We start from the raw sequence: 16,753 nt of genomic DNA on the forward strand, positions 1-16,753 counted from the left end.
TCCACTGGTGAGCCGCCCACTTACCTGTGGGTCCTCGCCAGTGGGCCATCGAACCGTAGCTCACTCGCATCCTTTCCGTTTCCCTCCCACAGCAAGAGAAGCTGGGTGACATATGCTTCTCGCTGCGGTACGTTCCCACCGCCGGCAAGCTCACCGTTGTCATCCTGGAGGCCAAGAACCTGAAGAAGATGGACGTGGGCGGCTTATCAGGTGAGAGATAGTAGGGGGTGTTTACTGTCTTTTTAAAGCGAGCAACTATATGGCCTATCAGGCTGTGGAGATGGTAAGTCAGACTGGAATCCAGTCCTGGCTGGTAGCTTCAGATAAGGCCAGAGCCGAGGCACTGTGAACCCCAGCAGCTCGTCGCGAGAAAGAAAATTATAGGTGGCAAGGGCTCGTGATGAAAGCAGAGCATTGTGCGCTGAGCATTTTTTGCATTCACATCACTCAAACTCAGCATAATTACCCTGAAAAAAAAGTCTCATACCGTGGTTGGGAAGGAACTTGGGGGGAAATGGTCTTCAAAGCGAGGGGGAAAGAACATTAATGCTTGTCGTAACTCTTGCATCTAACCAGTGCTCAGCCGTTTTAATTCTTTTGCGTTATTAAATGTACCACAAATGCTTTTTCTTGTTTATTCTGAAAGAAAGACTCTGCGAAGGAGAACACTGAGGGGTTCTTGGAAGTCCACACACTGTGTGTGAGTGCAGCTGGTTTGTCCTTCCACGGTGTACGTTTTCTTTGAGTACCTTGCCCTTGCGACACCATGTAAAGACATGTTGTTTGTGCCTTTTCGGTTACATGTTCTTGTTGCAGTCTGTGCTGTAACAGGCTCCATCTAGGCTGTACCTCGTTTTATACCTCAGTCATAGCTGTACTGCTTCATTCCCTGAACACTTTATTAGGCGCAAGTAGCTAGTACCAGGTGGGACCTTTTTTTAGGGATGTGACGAAGTTCGAATTCGAGCGTTGTCTAACTCCAAATGTTTATGCAGAACCGAAATCTGTCAAAATTTTGTCAACACTTTTTCGGCAGATGCAAATTTGATGTGGGGGAAGAAAAGTAGTCAAAGCAACGCAACTCGTTATAAGCTTTATTTTATATGTGTATCTGTTGCTGTTAAGCAGTGAAATGCATTAGACCTACTTTGTAAAACCTTGCATACAATGTATGTTACTGTGGTCTTTTGTGTAGCATAACATGATTTTCACATATGTAGCTTGTTTTGAGTTTTAAAGTTGAAATACTCATACTGATATAAATAAGGCTTATATTCTTACTAATATTTCATTTGAGTATAAACCAGTGTTTTTTGAATTGCTGAAAAGAAAAATTTCTCCTGTGTGAAGTTGAAATGACATAGTACTTTTTATCTTTTAATTTATGCGTACATGCGGATTAGTAAAAATTATACTTTTCATTTTAATTTTCATTAAAAACCAAATTTACATCCATGTGGATTCATACATTTAATCCACATTTGAGTTTGCAGATTTTGATGAGCTGCTTCTTTTCCTTCCAGAACAGTATGGATGGAGCAACAAGGTGCTGTGAGAAAGGCTAGAGTGTTTTGGTACTTTGTGGTGTTCAAATGATGCTCAATTGGTACCAAAAACTTAGTATGTGCCAAAAAAGAAAATCCCCATATCATTACACCACCACCAACACCCAGGTGTTTTTTTCATTTCATAAAGTCGTACAGCACTGCAAGTCGCTTTGGAGAAAGGCACCTGCAAAATGAATGATGATGATGATGATATCAGTTTTAGTTAGCAAAGTTGCGCTGGTTTTTAGCCGTGACTGGCCAGACATGGCCTGTGGGCGGTGTGAATCTGCCGGTGTGTGTGGGAGGCATTGCAGGAGGGACAAGCACTTCATGCTGCTTCACAGCACAGCCGCATCCACGCTTACGGTAAACCTGGAGCACCTTGTTCCCAGAGGGTAATGCTCGTTCGGCTTTCCCGCTCTTTGCCGTTCGCTGCTTGTGCGCTGTGTAATGATCAGAGAAGACCACTTGAGGAGCCCAGATTAGACAGACCTCTTTTTTAAAGGCACTACTAGATCTCTCACCCTGCATGAGGATCGGTACCACATCTTCCGTTCACCCTCTGCGACTCAGCAGGTGTCCTTATTGGTGATTTCGTGACTCGCCGCTTCATCTTTTTGCCTGAGCAGTGGCACGGGGGTATGCTAACCTCCAAGAATGCCACGTTCCATCCCTCTGTCCAGCTGCAGGTAGTATGTCCGTTTGTACTTGTTGCTCATGCAGGAGCCTTATGGAAAAATCAGTAAAATCTAAAGTCCCATTGGAGTCAGGAGGAAATGTTTACATCTGCAGTCTACAATACAAAATGTGCTTAAATCCGTGCAAAGTGATTAAGAATTCCATCATACATTTCAAGATTAAAATGAATTGTTTTCCAGCTCTTTTGAAGTGTTGCAATACAATGGAGTGGTGTTTCACACTTATTCTCACTGATGTGTTAAATGTCACATCCTTTTTTGTTTTTTTCTAATTAATTTAAAATCCTCCTAAAACACAAAACATGATGTAGCTAGTCTCAGCACCGCACAGTGGAGGGGAAGGCAAATTAAGATGGACAACTCCTCTCTGAGGCCCTCCACGATGGCCTGCATACATTTATTTAACATATGCTTTTCTCCAAAGTATCTGACACTGATTTAATGATTGATTTATACAGTTCTGTAATTTTTACTGTATCAGTTCAGAGTAAGTACTTTGATCAAGTACAGTATGAGGTGTATGACAGTATGACATGAACCTGGGCCCTTCGAGTTCAAGATGGCAACACTAACCCCAGTGCCATCTGCTGTCCAAGATTTTCTTGAACTTGCCGGACCAAGCAAGCGCTGCCCCTAGGGATAGACGTGTCAGGTGACAGTAGGGACTCGTGTCCTGTGTGGGCTACAGTGAAGACCTTGACATTGTGCTGGGATTGCAACGCTACCAATACGTTCCATCATGGATGCAGAGTTACCTGAGCTCCTCACCATGCCGTTGAATCTCGGCAGCTGTAACGACAACGGCAGCAGCAGCCGTGCATGCACCCGACACGGCAACCCACCCAGCCCACAGACCTTAACCACCCTGCGTGTAACTGCACTTATGCACTCATCACAGTGCTTTGGTAACTTTGATCTCCCACATGTTTTATATTTACCCTCCCGATAAGGTAGTCCGCGAGCCGGTAAATTTCCACAGCTCTTCATCAGGAGGACGGGCTGGCGAAGCTCCTGCATCTCACAGCATACACCGTTCAAACAGTGTCCGGCAATGGAAGGGGCCTTTTTGTTCTTGCCCACATTTATTTTGCATGATTAATAGGGAACATATTTAATCTATTTGCCCTGTGTATACAGGTTAAACTGTAGCAAATTTCAGTTTTTCATACGATTTAAATAATAATGGAGTGCTATTTTAATTCAGGTTGAAACTGAAAAACCAAGCCATAAGGCCTTAAATTTAATTACTAATAGCATATTTGCTCAGCTGTAATGAACAAGTCAGTTTTCATTTTCATATGCATGTAATTATGGCATTATGGGGACATTAAGTGGAACATTATGGACATTTTTCCCCATCGAGTTATTTTCCACTGATTCAATCAAGAATTCTGCACATTGTCTTCTTCAGCAGAATATTTAAAAACCCCGGTAATAATTGAAAAGAGAAAAAAATGTAAATGCATGGCATTGTAAGTAAATGGTGAGGGAGGGGACCAGCTATAACAACATTCAGTGATAATATGGTAATTCCTGGGCCAAGGGAATAACAGTCCATTACTGTAAGCGTAAATAGGCTATAAATAGGCTATAAATAGGAAGGAAAGGGTCTTGAGCCGTAGTGGACTTACCTGAAAGATGTTCGCTGGACTCGTCAAATGTTGAGTCAGTGGAAGCAGGATTAGATGAGACACGCTCCACAGCAAAAGCCATGCGAGGGGAAGGAAGGAAGCTGGCTTATTTTATCTCTCTCGCAGCTGTTAATTGCTACATTTTTCATATGCTTTTCCATACACCTGATATGATGTAAAAAGAGTAAGAACTATAAAAGGTGATGTTTTGTAAATTTGTAGCAGATCTTTTTTTTCCTCTTCATTTTTACAAAAGGGCAACATGTTCTTGGTCTTGCATTTGGGCACGAAACAGAATGAAATTTGTGTAAATTCACCATGATGCTTTAAGGCATAAAAATGGACCGTGATGACACAGACTTATTAGTCTCCCTCAACTTGGGCGTTTGTATGATCACCGCAAATTGAAAGCAAAGGCATGTCATCGTTCTTAAGAGAATGGACTGTAATGAGCCTTCAGGCATGAGTCAGACAATGTAATAGGTAGCATGTATAATTACAGTAATTACTTATGCTCATCACGAATCAACTGAAACACAAAATTGAGCATTGAGTAAATGTCCCTGTTTTTAATTAATGCCATATTTTGAAAGACTAGGTACTGCCCAAACTGGTTATTTATATAAGAACTTATTCATAAAATAACACAGCTTTTTAAAAGCCAGATAGTCTGTTTCACACTGCAAGAAACCGTGTCTGTTGAGTGCCGTCGAAGGATCACAAGAGTTTTAATGGGGAAATGCCGCAGTCCTCAAAACATAGACCCTCCCCTAAACGTGTCACTTTTTTAGTTGATAGAAAGAACTGAGGGAATCGGGTTGTTGGTTAACACTTCGGTCCATATTGGTGCAGTAATAGTGTAACCTCCTCCCCCTCATCACCAGTCCCACAGGGTTCTAAAATGAAAAGCGGAAGCAGTGAAGGCAGTAATGCAGGAATTTGTGATAAGTAATAGTCATTAGTGTCCGCTAGCTCTGTGTGTTCCTAATGGACAGGGTCAAGTCTGCAAAACTTGGGTGGGAGTTTATTAGTTCATTACCAGGTCAGTGGTGTGTATCACCTTGTTGATGGCACTGTTGGCTTTTGTGGACTTCTAATGCACTCACTGTGTTGAAGTGTCAGATATTGCCAAAGAATCTTGAGGAGCGAAGTCAGGGTAGTAGGGGTGTGAAAAGAGCTTAGGGCAGTGAGAGCAGAGAGGATGAAGACCTTGGGGATCATGAGCTCCCTCTGTCCCTCAGAGCTGCTGAATTCTTTTGAACTGTCGAGAAAGGTCTCAAAATTAATCTCTTTCAAACACACTACTGTCCTGATCTAACAGCTACATCAACTTTCATCCCATTTGTCATGATCAGCTTTGTATTTCCTGTCAGACTTACAAGCGTCTCTAGGCTGCGACCTGTTTACTGTGCTGCGACAGACAGCGGTATAGGACCGACTGCTTCAACAATCTCCGCATCTGTTGTGATGCGCCCTTTTCTCAGACTTGTACATGACTTTGGAGAGAAACGTCTGCTAAATGAATAAATAGAAATGTTTTCTGATAGAACTTTGTAAAACATCTTTGTACTTTAATATTGAATGTGCATTTATGAATATCAACAAATGCCACGTTTGGGCATCTAAAGAGTTAGTTTCAGGCATATTAGTCTTATTTGTGAATAAATCCTTCCACCTTTAGGAGACCTTGTTGCCGTATCAGTGCAGCGCTTCACATAAAAGGGCTTGGAGCTGTATGTTGAGCTGAGGAGCCATGGGCTGTTTGGGTCCCAGTGATTTATGGGTGCGAAGAGTGAGAAAGCAATTTGGAGGTGATTGAGGAGTGCAAAGCTGCCGCTGTCCGTGCTGATGGAGTTTTCCAAAGGCCCCCGGGGTGGCGTGGGAAGGTGGCGTGTGTGAGTGATTTATGTCGCCCGAGTCAACAAAACCAGAATGACAGCCAGCGCAGCATGGAGCTCCGCAGCGATGAAGCCCTGGTAAATAAGACGTGCCGAGGTGGGAGCCAGGCTGTCTTTAGGCCTCTCGAGCTGGTGAATAGCTCATCTTGTAAGTCATCACATTGTCAATATGGAGAGGTGGGAGCAAGACATCAGACTCGATTCAGAAGAATGGGAACAGTATGTCTGCAGTGCAGCAGTGCACTCTGTGGAGTGGCTGCCACACAGGTGCCCCATCCTGCCTTTGTGATGCTGACGACTGACACCGGGGGGTGACTCTAAGTGACCAAGGCCCCTTAGAACAATCTGTGTGTCCAGGAAGCAAGTCCAGCAGTGGTTAAGGACCCCCTAGGAGAGAAGGTGCAATTGTATGTTTTGAGCATAGTATTTTAGTGGATGTGTGATGTCATTTGCTTTTACCTTTATTTTCAGCTCTAGAAAATGTCCAAAGCGGTTTTGTTTTGGTCATCTGGTAGGGTTAGGGTTAGGGTTAGTACTGCTTGCTTGTAGTGGAAACCCTCTCCTGCTATGAGAATGAGCTAATCAGGGTGAAGCTGATTTTAACAATGTAAATCACATGGGACAAAGGGGTCAGCTAGTTAAAGAATAATAAATACCATAGAAATAATGCCATATTTGCTAATGTAATGGGAAAGGCTGGTTCTGAAATGCCACTGGAATGGACTGTCAAGGTCTCAGAAAATCAGCAGTTCCATGTTTCTGTAATGCCTTTACTCAAAGGGTTACATGTTGTCATAACTAAAGAACAATGTGACACTTTATAGCTGTATAAATGGTTAAATAATTGTAAGCAGCTTAACACTAAGTTGTTAGATAAATATGTAAATATAAGTGATAGCTAATAGAATGTTTTTCAGGCCTCTAAATACACACACACACACATTAATAATAAAAGAAGTGGAGTAAAGATTTATTTCAGATGGGTTTCACGTTGATTGAGTTGAAAGGAGAGAGTTTGGTGCCATGAAATGAATAGAACTTTGTGTGAGCGGCAGGAAACCAACAAAAAATGTCATAGCCTGTCATTCATTAGTCAGAGCCAAGGACACACGGCATGACAGTGGGACTGAGTCACACTCCAGCGACTCTTCTGCTTATGTGCAGAAGACATGGCATGGCAGCGCATCGAGTACAGCTGCTCTCTCATGGCGCCTGGGTGGTGCGAGAGGATGTGGGTTCGATCCCCGCTCTGTCTGTGTTGAGTTTGCATGTTCTCCCCGTGTCTGCGTGGGTTTCCTCCCACAGTCCAAAGACATGCTGTTCAGGTTCAGCCATAGTGTGTGAGTGACAGAGAAAGCGTGTTCCACCGATGTATGATGAGTAACCCAGTGTAAGTAGTGTATCTAGCAAAGTCACCATGGTGAATAAGGTGTGTGAGCTGATAACACTATATAGAGTTAATTGGAAGTCGCTTTGGAAAAAAGCATCTGCTGAATAAATAAATGTAAATGTAATCCGCGCACATTACATTGCATTGGTACACCAGGCATGTTCTTTGGATCCTCTCACATCCAGTAACTTATTGGAAAACCTGCGGCATTATATTAGCTTCAACACTTAAGAGGAAGGCAGGTGTGAAGCCGGACCCCCACCTAAAATCAATTTTTCCACCCAACGGTTCACTTTCAAACTTGTGGATTGCATTCTGATCACAGTTCGCTCATGACCGTGGATCGAAAAGGCACCTCTTCAGCACCTCAGCTGCTCATTATCTCTGAATGGCAAACAGCTTTGTGTCCCATCAAAATCTTTCACGAACCAGCTGATTCTGTGAATTTAGAAATCCATTTTTCCTTGCAAATGCTATTGATTTGCTCCCCGTTTCATCAAAATGGAAAATGTTTTTTTTTTTTTGGAAAGAAACAACATCGGAGTGTCGTAATGATTTGTCCTTTGCTGTTCCCCATTCAAAGTGAAGTCATTACAAGTCGTTTGGAAGCTTTTTGACAGTCTTTCCTACAGTGGGGCTATACTTTTTTTGTGCTGCACTTACCAGTTTCTAAGTAAATGGATATGGGGGTCAGCAAAAAGTGAGATGTGAGATCTTCTAAGGACCTACCTGGAACAACTTGTCACCGGAAGGTATTGTGTGTATTTTACAGTTTAAAACCAAAAACAAATCAAGAAACATCACAGGCTGGGAATATGAGAAATACAATGCAGGAAGCGCTTGAATGTGTCCAAAAGGTTTCAAAACAGTCTTATTCCAGGACATAAAGCAAGACTTACTGCTGGCAGCCACAGTTCTGGAACGAAAAGGAGCAGCAGCTCTGCCTTATTGCCGGTTTGTCGTGAGCAAAGCAGGACTCTTACAACAGTCTTTCAGCGTTGCGTCTCACATGGATGACTTTTCACCAAAGACCTTTGGTTCAGCGTCTCCTGTTTTGTTTGCTTTCCAAAGTTATGTGAAACGTGCAAAAAGCGAGTTGCTGTCATCCATATGACCTGCGTTTACCTAGGAGCATTATGGGTAGAAAGGCCTTTGGATTCTATGTATATAGAGGTGTTGACAGAGACTATCCCTCAGTACAGTCCACTCGTTTCTTTAATTTGATGTAATGTGACCCCACGGTTTTGCCCCGTGTTCCTGATTTAAGCAAGCAAGTGTAAACAACTGTAGCCACACGTTGTCCTTTCTTTTGACAACGTGCCCTCTGCAAATCAGTGTCCTCCGCATGAGCTTCGTCCTTCCCCAGTGGACAGCACCGTAGCAGTCACGCAAGACTCCCTGGTTTGATCCTGAGACTCCGCCTCTATCCTCACACCTGTGTGGCCCAGACATCACCGCACAGCCTCTCTGAACGATTGGTGGGCGGCTCTGGCTTTGTGAGGTTCCACTTTTTGTCTGGACTTTTTGACCCCTGCATCTAAGAGCTTGACGGCAGCTGTCAAACCCCAGGTCAGTGGTGTCCATAGTTGACCGTTGCACAGCGAATTTGCTGTCAAAAGGATGGGGACAAGCTATGAAAGTTCCAGACACAAAGTCAGAATGAATGCCACAGTGCTTTTTACCTCTTGTTTGTTCCAGCAAAGCTTTCCGGCACTAACCGAGCGGTGCTGTAAGTGGCCATACGCTTAAGTGCCTTTCGTTCGCACTTCTCTTCATCACTTAGCAGGTCAGCATGTTGCCGAGGACTGGGGCCACATCGATGGCTGTAGATGTGAAACTGTTGAGCAGTCAGCTCACTGGAAGTTTGTTCCGACTGCCTCAGTTGCCTGCAAGAGCATCTGAGCCCAAGGAAGCTGCACTGTTCCATTTCACAACTTAGTGGATGTTAAGCAGAAGGTCAGACATTGTTCTCTAGACCAGTGCTGGTTAACAGCTGTGTCCCTGGATGTGCTCACCAGGGTCGGCTCTCGAAGTACAGTTTGCTCATTAGAACCTGAGAGAGCAGGACTTTGTCTTTTCTCGAGTGGGTTGCTCTCAAGCAAGTAATGCAGAAATGGGACGGATTTGTAGTCCGGGGCTGTTTTATTAAAACTGGTCTTGATAAAAATCATTATGTTTCAAGGTTTTCAACCATTCAACCACCCCCATTGCACACTGGACGTCCATCATATACTGGAGGAGAACTGATGTTATGCATTTTCTATTTTTTTCTTTTAAAGGATGATAAAGAAAGAGCAGTACATCGCTAGCACTTGAATACTGTGTACATAAAAGTATTATTGTAAAATGCCTGGAAACATGTACATTTTTCAGGTCAAGTGTGGTACAAAAGCTCTTCAGCAGGGGGCGCTGTAATTCTTTAATATACCCATTTGTATTGATAAGAGATCTGTTAAATGACTGTCTGCAAAAATACCATGGCTAAAGAGTAGGACTTACGTAACGTTTAATCGCAGGAAATGCAAATACACAGAGACTGTCAGATTTATCTGCATGAATACATTGTGTATGCAAATAATTTGACAGCAAAAGACATTCTGTTGGAGGACTGAGCAGGTGTTGCTTGAGATTGTTAACATTAACTCACGAATGGCCGCTCTCAGTTCAGGCTTTTTGTTAGTGAGCGGCCATAGAGAAGGTTTGTGGTGCCACAGGTCACAATAAATCAGTCATACTGAGCCCCCCTAGAAATTTTAATTATTAGCCACAGATGCCGATAAGGGCCAAAGCTGGAGGAAATTGTGCAGAACGAAGAGCAGGCTGAACAGGTGCCAGGACCAGCCCGGATGTTCTGATCCCGCTGTGGGCTCCTTTGGCTGGGAGGCATGTGCATTCTGGGCTGGAGACCCTCTGGAAGGAGCAGACAGCTTAGCTTCACATTGCCGCACTCCTAATATGGTAAGAGCCCGAGTGACGCTGCTTCTCTGGCTGAGGAATGTTCTGCAATTGCTTTCCTGTGGAGACTTTAAAGGAGAAAAAAAAGGCTCTAGATGGTCCAAATGTGAGGGAGAGATGAAGTGCTCAGGGGTGTTTGTGAAGAACGGGTAGGGGGTGCAGTTGACACACAGATGTGCAGAAGTTCTTAATGGTGATGCTCTGCCTGTGGATCTTAGCAGTACAGTCACACTGGACATTAAGGCACCTGAAACGGGGAGGCCAAGGAAAATGTTCACACAGTCATCAGAATGCAGAAAAATTCCCTCCGAGTGCCCTATCTGGTTTGCTCTTTGATTCTAGCGATCTATCCGCCAGCCAGCTTTAGCCCACAATACAGTAGGTATCAGTGGCTTCTATTACTATATTTCATAATACTCATTCTAAAATGAACCAATCAGTTTTTGACATTACGTATACTGTATGTTGAAAATATGCCATGTATCCATGATGAGAAACAAACATTTTAATTAGTGGTTTTGATAATGGGTGGAGCTGTAAGAGTTGAACAGGAACCTCCATTAGAGGGTGTTTTTCTCCTGATGCACCTGGTTACACATGTAGCCCTTGTGTTTGCCCTGGTTGGGTGCACTTCCTCCCTGAGACACTACCCTGCAGACTGTCAGGCTGCCATGTGTCATGATGGCAGATTATGGTTAGCGCTCCCTGCGAGAGCTCTGCCTTTGATGTTAAAATACATCAGCCATAATTTCTAAATGAAAAGACGATGGGGGATGTGCTTTGATCTCGTACTGTTCTCACAGTCGTTCCGTGCGCTCAGGTGCTGATGAAAAGACACGTATAAAAAGAGGTTACATAACACGTGTAACGTCTGTTGAAAAATTAAGATGTTGACTAGTGTTGGGGGGATAGCGGCAATATTTGGAGATGATGGAGAATGTGTTTATTTGCTAGTGCTTGGTCAGCAAAGTGTCTGCAAGGACTGTGCTGTAACAAACTGCTCACAGCCATTCTCTCCTCCCACCAGCTGTTACACCAGCACACAAGGTAGTCAATCCTCCCCAGTTGCGTAAAAGATTAGGGGAATTGGGGCTTTGCTAATGTTTGCTAGTGCTACAAAACTCGCAGGTGTTCAGAGTTCACCTGGCTACACTGGCGTTGCATTGGATCACAAGAGGCTGGTCCCCAAAATAACCCTTTATATACACGGCCATCCGTTTGTGCCATTGCCACCTTCACATCTGATTACTAAAAGACTTATTGTGTGCTGCCTCTGGAGGTGTGAACGTGAGTGTTTGTTGAGCAGGTAGTGTGCACTGGCAGTCTCCTGCTGCACATCAAGTAAAGAGATGAGGAGACTTATGGCATTAGTCCAAGGGTGCAGAGTTTTCCAGTGTATGTTCAGCTTGAGCCTGAAAAGGGTCCTCCTGGTGTGGAAAACATCTCGCTTGGTTCCAGTTCTGTAAATGACTAGCGCCTGTTTTCTCTGTGCTCATACATCACGGAGCTACTAGGAAAGCTGGTCTTGGCACACCTCAAACCTTGGACCACACTGGAGTGGATGACTTCTTTTTTAAAACTTCTTTGGTACATTAACACCATACATCCTGGATTTTGAATCACCTGACTGTTGTGTATCGGAGGCTTGATGAAGGACAGAATTACCTTGACTTTGTGAGGAGGCTCAGGGCTTTTGGGATACACAGGTCACACGTGGAGATGTTCTTCCAGCCTATAGTGAGTGTGGTCTTCCCTGCAGTTGTATACTGTGCCAGTGGCATTTCTACAGGTGATGCTGACTCTGTGGAGGAAGTAGCCCAGAGAAGGACCATGAAAATCCAGCAGATCCTGTAAAAGCTGGATTTATTTGAAATGCATTTGCTAATTCCACAGATCCATATGTCAAAATTCACCTGATGCAGAATGGGAAGAGGCTGAAGAAAAAGAAGACGACAATTAAGAAAAACACCCTTAACCCGTACTACAATGAGTCCTTCAGCTTTGAGGTGCCATTTGAACAAATCCAGGTGAGGCTCCAATGCTGAAGTTGTAATTATGGATTTATTGACAATTGTTTCGGAGTCTGCATGAGAAAAAAAAAAAAGGACCTTCTTTGTTGGACACTGTTACAATTTATATATCAGCATAAATACTTCTGTACATGCAAAGACAATGCTGAGAGCTGTGTAAAGGTAGATGAACTGACAGAGGGTTGCCCAGGGTAGTTTTTAGTGCAATTGTCTCAGTGCTGTCACGCCTTTTGCAAACACTTGCTCAGTTATCATATTCCTGCTAGATGATTTCCATGAAAGCCCTTGAATTCATTAGGGGTCAAATGTAAGGGATTTTTAAATTCTGGTGAGGAGAGAGGAAGAGTATTGGTGCAATAATTAATAGTTCTAAACTGAATGAGCAGACATGGTGGATGTTACTGGGGAACATGGAAATTAAAACCAAAATTCCTGCTTCTCAGTTGTGAATCAGTCAATGGAAAAAAAAAAAAAGCAAATTAATGCACATGGCAGCATTGCCTTGACCACAATTATTCCACTTTGCTGTTCTATTATACAGTAAATTAGGTATGTGTTCACACTGAAATGGTTGCTTGTCTTCTCTTAGTGCAGATTGAATGTAATAAATCAAGATGTGATGTATGGACTCTTTCCAGTTAGTACACGCTGAGAGACTGCTTTTCCATACATTTTTTGCCCCTTTGTAGATGTAATGAAAAGTGAAATATGCCTCATCAATTTCTGTTGCAAGATACAGATGAAAAGTTTTTTTTTTTTTTCTTTTCTTGAATAGGTTGCTCTGTGAAATAATCACTGGTATAGGCCCCTTCTTTTATTTTCAGCCTACTTTACCTCCTTTGGGAGGAGATGAATTTTGCTATGATGTTTCAAGACAAAAGCCCTTCTGAACTGTGCTTTATTCTTTTGAGCCGGGACCATTTATGTGTAACAGGAAAGTGCACTTATATTACTATGCCTGATGAAATTGGCCGAAAGTCTAATAGAGGTTTCAGTAGAAAAAATCCTTTCTGGGTCCTAAGAAAGTGTTTTATGGAAATGTGCATTTTGTTGGCGCTCTCGAATAATACATCTTAAGTGTCCAATAGCAAGGATAAAATAATGTTTTGGAGTGAAGCAAATTTCTAAAACTCTTTGTAAGATAAAGAGGAAGCTGCCCTTTAATTGCATGTTTTTCTCTCTCCCTCCCTTTACAGAAAGTGCAGATAGTTGTAACCGTTCTGGACTATGACAAGATCGGGAAGAACGATGCTATTGGAAAGGTGTTTGTGGGCCTCAACAGCACGGGCACAGAGCTGCGGCACTGGTCGGACATGCTGGCTAACCCGCGGAGACCCATCGCCCAGTGGCACGTCCTCAAGCCTGAGGAGGAGGTGGATGCCTTGCTCTCCGCCAAGAAATAAGGGAAGCCCTTCAAGATGTGTGCTGGTAATGTCCCTTAACTAGTATCTGTAAATACCTCAGTGATACGAGTCCTCACCCCCATGTACACGTTTGCCCCGTCCGCTGAAATCCTGCAGGTGTATAGGCCCTTTTAAAAGCCCACTCTTCTTCACTGGCATATACACATTACCTTCTAAAACCAATCATCTGCCCACACGCCCCCTTCTTTTAAGCAATATGATCTGTATAGATAGCGCATGACAAATTATTTATTGTACTACAGTTGTATATATATCAGTATGCAGACAAAATGATTTATAATTTGTGTTTGTATGTTGTTTAGCGTTTCCTAATCTGTGTATATCTTGATGTTTTTAATAAGATGTTCTATTTTAAATGATGTAAATGGAGATATAGGAGAGCTTATATATATATATATATAAACAGGATTAAAAATCTTACTGCATTCCAGAGAAGACAATTCCAACCAACAAGATGCTAGTGGAGGTATACTCAAGTTGCAAAGGACGGTGTCAGTCTGTATGTTTACTTACCATCAAAAAAAAGAGGCAAACAGATTTAAAAGGCCATTAACTAATATGTTTCCATGGAGAATATGCTGCTGAATATGATAAGCACACGGTTTCTTAAAACTTTTTATACTAGTTTACCTTGAGACTTCCTCCAAATTGATTCACAAGACTAGTCTTTCATTGTTTAAGCTTCTCTTTTTAGACTGAGTTGCTTTTACCGGAAGTAGGTCCTCCTTTTGAGCAAACAGGTCCGTCCCTTGAGTACAATTCCCAACAATATCTGAAACAAGGTTTTGCCCTTGTGTCTTAACAAAATAAATAGCTAGACTAACTTTTTTTTTTTACTTGTTCACATGCAGTAGCCCGTATGAAGATTTTCTAGATAATGTCAGTATTTTTTGTAACTGCATAATTTTTTTCAAGAACCTTTCATGAAAGGTGGGATGGGGAGTTCTGCTTATTCTGTAGTTCCTTTTTTTATAGGATTCCCTTGCCTGCAATAGAAACACTAATTGGAAGTAATTGACAGTAGCTCAGTTTAAAACACTGCCAATTTCAGGGAAGTGACTATTCTAAGAAAACACATTCATCTGTGTGCTCAGCCTAGGAGCTATTTGTTCAGTAGTGCTGTGAAAAGCAGATTTTGCTTTTATTGCCATCTCACTGCCAAAATTAAATTTCACCGTGGCTGAAATTTTGCACTGTAACTGTTAGGAGACAATTCTGGCCTTGCTCTTTTGATGCCTGACTCAAGTTCAGTGCAGTGTTTTATTCCCAAGACACTTAAGTCAAGGGATACATCTTGGAGAAAGAAAGAAAATGAATGAATACACCAAAAAACTAATGCAAGAGTTTTGTTCTACATGGTAGATTGCGAGTTTCTTTAAAGCAAAACAGATTAACAGAAACCGTAGGAGTTAATGGTCTGTAATGATAGAGAGAATCATAGTCTGTGTCCTTTACTACAGGTTTAAGTGGGGGAGGGTTTACAATAGTTTCATCGTTGAGGAATCATATGTGTACTAGATGCTAGTTGAGGAGGACTTTTTAAATGTTATGTAGTTGATAGCACTAATATGAAGCTATTTGTCATTCCATAGGAGTCTTTGACGACTGCTTTGTGTATTGCTGTGTGCGCTTAAAATTGTAGATTAATAGATGATAAACCGTTTGTTCTGTAGTGCCGATGTAGAAAATACTGCCATTCCCTCCTAGTGCACCAGCAGGTGTCATAACCGTGGGCCTTTCAGGAATTAACCGACTGTACACAGGGAAACGAGAGTGCTGAGCCCACATGGGTCCAATCACATAGCATTTTGTTGAGCACTGTGCAATACACTGTACGTTCATAACAACAACATTGCCCACTGAGGAAACTTTTCCAAAAGCTGGTTAGGATACAGCACATGACAAGCCAGGGTAGATTACCGCCATAGGATTCCTCTTACCTACTTGCGCCTTTCATTGTTCTGTTTTTCAGTTTCCTCATAAAGATCCAAATTACAATATTTCAGGAAATACATTGGTAAACACCAAATATACTGTATATACTTTTATATTTTTCCAAATATTGGAATTTAATAATTGCTTTACTATAACCCACATCCTTTTTTGTATGACTGCAGCTCTTTATTACTGAGTTATTTCATGGACCCTTTTCTCATCTGTTGTTCTTAGCTCCGTGTGCCTCAATGTACCGCACTGTGTTCTGTTTTGCCTTTGTGAGCCCACATCGATGTGGCACTTTGTCGCAATAAACATAACACACGTAGACCCATTATTGTATACCTATTAAATACTGTACTATATAAGGCCCATGGAAAAACATTGCCTTTACACTGTATTCACTTTGAGGGACTTCAGTACTTTTTCCGTTAAGCTTATTTATTAAATAGGTTTTTTTTTTCTTTCTTAGTATTAGTCTAAAAATAATGGCGCATTCTGGGGACTAAAATGTTCAACTACTTTGTTTGAAAAACAAAACACATCAGGTAGTACTGTAAATGGACATGGTGTGGTTTGCATAGGCAGACTGCCAGGTGTGTTAAGTACCTGAAGAAAAGCCATTACCTGCATTTTGGTGCAATGTCATGTCTGCCGTTGTCCACCAAACATGCAGGAAACCCTACAACCTTTAAAATGAATAAATGTTATGTGACCAAGAAGAATCATTCCTTAACAAAAGCCACATTTAGCTTTCAGACAAAGCTGTGTAAAGTATTAGAATCTGATGCTGTAGAAAGATCCTAGTTGCCTTTGTGTATATTAACTGCCTGCTTGACTATGTTTGTGTGTGGAAAATTTTTCTCTGTAACTTGTAGAAATAACTTGGGTGTTCTTTCCTGCCATTACAGCGAGCCAAGAGGTTATATTGCTGTGTGTACCTTAATTTTTGATGGTGTTCTACAATTTTGTTTCACTGTGTGTAGTGAGTCACTCTGTGAGGTTACTTGATTGTGATTGATTATACAACTTCATATAGAGTATGTTCAATAAACATGTTTTATTTCTTGTTGATGTGGACCCTTTCCAAGTGCTGTCTTATTTTGTTTTTCCTCTTAGTGAAGCCCCTCACCCCTTTCATGTTGCATCCTAAACAGTTCATTCAGAATGACACCGACTTTCCAAAATGTTGAAACCTTCATCAGCAAAGAAAAAAAAAGCTAAATAAATAAATGTATGAAACAA

At 42.1% G+C, this 16,753-nt stretch overlaps 1 protein-coding gene across 4 annotated transcripts in view; it reads left to right on the forward strand.

Moving 5' to 3' along the window:
- Positions 1-16,753, forward strand: part of syt1a (synaptotagmin Ia) — a 173,485-nt gene extending 156,732 nt beyond the window's left edge. For all 4 annotated transcript variants that reach the window (XM_018755923.2, XM_029248643.1, XM_018755922.2 and 1 more), the window contains 3 exons: positions 93-210; positions 12,013-12,146; positions 13,346-16,753. In XM_018755923.2, coding sequence (XP_018611439.1) covers positions 93-210; positions 12,013-12,146; positions 13,346-13,552 — 459 coding nt within the window. In that variant the 3' untranslated portion in view covers positions 13,553-16,753. The remainder of the gene's footprint in view (positions 1-92; positions 211-12,012; positions 12,147-13,345) is intronic.

The sequence above is a fragment of the Scleropages formosus genome, chromosome 24 (assembly GCF_900964775.1).
Source record: "Scleropages formosus chromosome 24, fSclFor1.1, whole genome shotgun sequence".
NCBI lineage: Eukaryota > Metazoa > Chordata > Actinopteri > Osteoglossiformes > Osteoglossidae > Scleropages > Scleropages formosus.